A 6,000-nucleotide genomic window follows, 5' to 3' on the forward strand; every position below is an offset into this window, starting at 1 on the left:
TGGACTTTTATCTCTTGCTTATTTTTCTTAAATAACCACATATGTTTAGGGAATGTTTAGCAGTGATGAAATACAAGGGGTCTGAGGGGGAAAACTTTAACAGCCACTGATCTCTATAAAAAAAGTTACTTAAACAAACTCCCCTGTTTCACGGTAATAAATTTCCTCCCAGTGGTGCAAGCAAACAACTGTCTTTTGGAGCAAATAGGCACACTAATACCTGCCAAGTGAACAAAGCACAACTCTGTTTTCCAATTCTGATTGCTCTGCTGAACACTTGTACTTCCAATTTGCCCTTACTAGATATGGGGTATATCACAGCAGAGGCAGTCAGGAGGGATTAGGAGGGAGGTGGATGACATGACAAGGGTCTCAAGCTGGATCCAGACTCAAGACATTGCGGCCAGATGGTCTGCACCTCAGGCAGCTGAGACACCAGGACGCCCCACCTGAACCTTTTGACTGGGCTTGTGACCTGTGAAGGTAATTATACATCACCTTTGCGATGTCTTCTGGGGGCTTGCGGTGGAGATCTGAATGGAGTGATGAGGTCACAACACGGGCAGGGGTCTTCAAATTTTATTGACAGGGTCAGAGAACATCTAATTAAACTGAGTGTACAGTGTATAAGGGACATCTTCTTGGTATTGAGTTGCATCCCATTTTGCACAATCCACATCTCAGTTGCCTCAAGTCTTTAAAAAAATCGTTTTCGTCTCCTTTGTGACTGGCATAGATTCAATAAGGGAAACCAACAAGGGATCATGGATTAATCTCATTAGTGTAGTTTATGAGAAGAGTAAGCATTCCTAACACACGCACACACACTCAGCGTCCTGCTGCCCTGTTGCTGCGACCCCCTGCAGCCCCCATTTAGGTTTCTGCGCCAAACAGGCAGCGGGTCTCTCTGTCACTCAAACGGACCCTGAATCTGTATTGGCCGGTGGCTGAGGAGGGTGCCGACAGGACCCGCCCACATCCAGATGTGCGCCTCTCTTACCTCCTTCAGTCCACTGTTGGCTTCAGCGGAGCACGGAGCCTCGAAAGTCAACAGGAGAGCACAGACACAGGACCATATGAAGTGTGCGCACAACTAGGAACTGATTTGCTCAGCTTTGGTCTGGACCAGCTAGATCTCGCTGGATCTGGTGACTTAATTTTGCCCTCAAATGTGCATTGGAATTTGTCCCGGGGGGGTTGCTCTACCTGCCCAGCCTCAGATGCAGAGCTGATGGGAAGAGGCCGGGGCTGAGCGCAGCGGCAGACTGACGCGCTGCTGAGAGGAGAGGCTCGGTGACAGAGCGGAGCCGCTCCTCCGCTGACAGGGAGCGGTCTGCCTTCTCTCCGCAAGGCACAGGACCTGTATGAATCCCCAGCCTGGATTTCAGATGTGCTTCAAGAGCTTTCCGCAGCGGAGCGACTTCTCTTTGAGTTGACAAAAAATCCGCAATTAGGATTTTTGCTTCGTAATTGGCAACGGAATGGAATAACGGATTTTTGACGCTTTCCACGTGGATTTGGAAGTGCTGTGAGACTGCCTCTAGACGGACCGAGAAGAGCAAACTGCAAGGGCGTGTAGTTAATTGAAATCGATCCGGTGGTCTCCTCTTGAATGTGAAACAACGGAGATTTGTTCTCTCTCCTCTCCTCTCCTCTCCCACCCCGTCTCCCACCCCTCCTCTCACCTCCAACATGACTTCACTGTCAGGGACCAAGGAGAGGTCTGTGAGCAGCCGGAGCAGAAAATATGGGGTAGGTTATTCATCCCACCGGTCAAAGGGTGGGTACACCTCTGACACCTTTAGGCAATGATGAACGTAGAGGCTACATCCAGTGATGCAGCAGGCCTATAGAGAGCAATACCCTCCCACCCCAATCTAAGTTTAGTGCAACTTACTCATATTAGCTCATATTATCTATCTTTTTATACGTAGAATAGTGTTCATCTACATTTAGGATGGCATACCAAATTCACGTCAAAATGTATCAAACTGCTGTTGTACTAAGGTTGGATCTTGCAGGAAAAGTATGAATGAATGCTTTTGCAAATAACAGCTTATATCCCACTGGTGGCTATGAAATCACCCACAGCCACAGGTCACGGCTTACCTAGCTTTTTATTTAAGCCTGATATCACTGCTTCATTGCATGGTGTCACTGTTAGCACCTATCACCTGTCTAATTACTGTTTTAGGCTACTGACGTATGGTAGTGTAGGCGTTTCCCAGCGTAATCAGGTATTATATCCACACCTCTGTCAGACGCACTTGACCCTGCACACCGCCTACACAGCCCGGTGAGCGCTTACATGGAAGACTGGTTGACACTTCATACCCACCTCTTCCTCTTGGAGATAATGGAGCAATGCCGCCAATCAGCTGTTACTGCTGGTCTATATGGAAGATTACAGAATCAATACGGAACTTCCTCAGCCACCCACTCAACCAGAGACCTCTCACTGTGCTGGGATATAGGCCCACCTAGCTGAAAAAAAATCTTATTCTAATGATCCCATGGTTCTTAAAAATAATAATAAAAACACAGACTCTGACTCTATTTTATTTAAATGGTCATGGAGGAATCAGACTTAACGATGTAAATGTGTCCTGTGTGGAGTAGCGTTGTAAAACCAATTAACGTCTATATCTCATTAGAAGCAGAGGCATTAAACTGACTGTCTATGCAATTTCTTGCTATGTCAGTATTCTATATAAAGAGCAGCGTAATTTGGACTTATGATCAGCTAGATCAGTCTTATCATCAGTGATATGATATGCTGGAGCATTAATTATAACTTTTAAGCTTAATTAACTGTGTCCACTTGGGGCAGCAACAGGGAGGGCCTAGTTCTTGTTTGCGTGCATGAAAATTCTGGTAATTTGGTGTTGTGCACTGGCATTAGGGCTATAACAGAGTCCTTGTCCCTGCATGTTGGAGTGGTTATTGTCATTAAGCAGCACTGGACACAGTTTCCACACTCTCAACACAGCTTAGCATACTGTGTTGAAAACAAGCTGCGCTTCTTTAATCTGCACGCTATCAGTGCGCCTACTAACATTTGGTGACTTCAGCAAGATCGATGGTAGGGCTTTTAGTCAGACAAATTGCTACCAGCCATTTTCATCATTTAATCAGCACGCTGTGGAGTTAAGTACTATACAAACACAGATACACAGGAGAGGCCATCTGCCCCTCATCCCTCAAGTTTCTCATCATAATTCCTGCAACCTGTTGTGTGGAGAGGCGCACGCTACATTTGGCATTTTTGCGTGATCGATGCATTATTCATGACGCACATGTTGACACAATATCAGACACATTTCTCTTTTTGTCTCTCCCCCACCTCTCTCTCTCTTCCTCTCCTTTTCACGTCACGGCTCTTCCCGACAGGTGCCTGACACCTCCCCGACCAAATCCGCCTCCTTTTCCCCGGAAACATGGTACCGAAAGGCGTATGAGGAAACCACGCGGTCCAGCACGCGCCCGGCCCCGGAGGGTGCCGGCTCCATGCCGAGCTCCACGGGCACCCCGTCGCCGGGCTCAGGCACCTCCTCCCCGGGCTCTTTTTCCGGATCCCCTGGGACCATTTCCCCGGGGATCGGGACAGGCTCACCGGGGTCTCTAGGCGGCTCACCGGGTTTCGGGACTGGGTCGCCGGCCTCAGGGAGCGGAAGTTCCCCGGGCAGTGAAAGAGGGATCTGGTGTGAGAACTGCAATGCCCGGCTGACTGAGCTGAAGAGACAAGCACTGAAACTACTCATCCCTGGACCATACTCCAGCAAGGTAAAGAGCACAGTCTCTCTCTCTCTCTCTCTCTCTCTCTCTCTCTCTCTCTCTCTCTCTCTGTCAGGGCTGCACATGTGTTTGTTGTTTGTTGGGTGAAAGTCACTGCTCTGTTGTCAGATGTTACATTAAATAACATTAAAAGATAAACTCTCTCTCTCTCTCTCTCTCTCTCTCTCTCTCTCTCTCTCTCTCTCTCTCTCTCTCTCTCTCTCTCTCTCTCTCTCTCTCTGTCACCCTCTTGCTGTTTGAATCCCCTTGCATTTGTTGGTGATTATGATAACACCCTTTTTATTCCCTGGCGCCGACTTGATTATGCAGGAGCCTCTTGTGATGATTTATTCCTTATTCCTTATTAATTGTGACATTTGGACAATGAGACCTATTTGGTTTGGCTGCCAGGTCCAGCCCATGAAAGAATTGGCTTCTGATCCCTCACTTGCTCAACAATAAACCACTCGGGTGGATTTGAAGTGTTCTCGAGGATCATAAGGATGCTGGAAATTGTCGATCCTTCATTTTTGCAGACTGTGCTGTGTTAAGTGCATATGCAGAAAGTTAACAGGATTTTGGATTGGGATTTAGTCTCTGAGGCCGTTTACTTGAAGTAATGAATCAATAATTGACATAACAACAAAATGTTGAACACAAACAATATTGTTTTGAGTTTTGTCTTGGAGCTTCTACCCGTTCTGGACATATCATCAATATCAATGACTTCTCTTTGCTCTATAGTGCTGTAGTTTCTTTGTGTGGATGGATGTGATGGATTACCAGAAGATATTGATCATGTAGAGCATTTGGTAATATATATAGATTGTTCCCTTTTCCTAAATTTCTTGGACAGTTGATTTCTTATTTTTCTGCTGCTAGTCAATAGAATCAATTTGAATCCAATTAGAGCAGCGGTTTTCATCCTGGGAGTCAGGAACTCCCTAGGGCTCAAAGAATGATTTATCAAATACTAAAAAAACATATTTCCACTAAACACCTCAATTTTTTAAAATTCTTTATCTGAACAGTTTTCAGCCTTTGGGCATCATCTGATAATTGATCAAATTAAACAACCTGAAAAGGGAGAAAAAGCATTTTTTAGTTCCGCTGTTCACTTCTTTTTAAGGGCTCACTTGCCAAAAAGGTTGAGGCTTGCTGTATTTTCGTGCAAGTACAGAGAAGTAGTCTCATGTATTTGCTCTGGCTCATGTTACATTTAGAAAAATATCAATGAAAAATATCAAAGCACAAAAATGGGCCTTTGTCTCACAAACAATGATGGTTTAAGTTGCGTTTTTCTCTTGTTGCAGTTGGATTTTGTGTGAGTGGAATTACTGACAAGCTAGAGGACTGACTATATAAGCTCCTCACAAACCAGGCGGGGCTGTGCCTTTGTATTATTTTTGAACATGTTGCATTTGTGTTTAGCGGTGTTCTGCTGCAGCTGACTGGATTTCAGTTATGGACACAGTGGGGGCAAGCATGGGACTTGGAGTTAATTGGTAACAAATAAGCACATTTTAATGCAGCACAGGGCTAATAAAGTGCAGCCAGCAAGAGACAGAGAGAGAGAGAGAGTGAGAGAGGGAGAAAGAGAGGGAGGGAGGGAGAGATTTAGCATTACAGAGTGACAGAGAGACACGCAGTCAAGGAGGGAGAGCTGGAGTGCATAAAGGAGAAACAGAGGGGTGGTAACAGTGGGCTCTTATTAGCCACAGAACATGACAGTTGGAAATTGTAAGGAATAGTGGGGGTTAATGGGGACAGTCGGTGGGCAGACTGCTAATTAAAATGTTACTCGTGAGGTTGGTTTGGGTTTAGGCTGATTAAAGTCTCCTCATTGCGGTTAACATTATTGCAGTGTGGAACATGTGCACGTGTATAACATCGTGGTTGTGTGCGAGTACATGTGGGCGTGTGTGTGTGTGTGTGTGTGTGTGTGTGTGTGTGAGAGAGAGAGTGTGTGAGAGCGTGTTATATTGACGTGCATGTGACATAATACCTGGAGTTTGCTTTGACCAGCTGCAATTTTGGATTTAAAATATGACCCGACCTGCTACAATATGCAGTCTAGTTTCCCAAATGAAGACCAGCCAAAATTCGTCCCTTCCCATTTGTCTTTTGTGTGATTCACAGATTCTCAGTCAGAAGTGTGGTTAAGAAAACAGACGGCGATATTGGGAGAGTGGGAAAATCATTAGTCTTGTATGTGTGTGTTAGTCT

General features: G+C 45.6%; 1 protein-coding gene across 1 annotated transcript in view; it reads left to right on the top strand.

The window, feature by feature from the left end:
* Positions 1-1,490: 1,490 nt before the first annotated feature.
* kif26ba (kinesin family member 26Ba) overlaps positions 1,491-6,000 on the top strand; it is a 124,543-nt gene continuing 120,033 nt past the window's right edge. Inside the window, 2 exon segments of the mRNA XM_030048162.1 lie at positions 1,491-1,752; positions 3,391-3,783. Coding sequence (XP_029904022.1) covers positions 1,693-1,752; positions 3,391-3,783 — 453 coding nt within the window. The 5' untranslated portion in view covers positions 1,491-1,692.

This window comes from Myripristis murdjan, chromosome 3 (genome assembly GCF_902150065.1).
Source record: "Myripristis murdjan chromosome 3, fMyrMur1.1, whole genome shotgun sequence".
In the NCBI taxonomy this organism is placed as follows: Eukaryota; Metazoa; Chordata; class Actinopteri; order Holocentriformes; family Holocentridae; genus Myripristis; species Myripristis murdjan.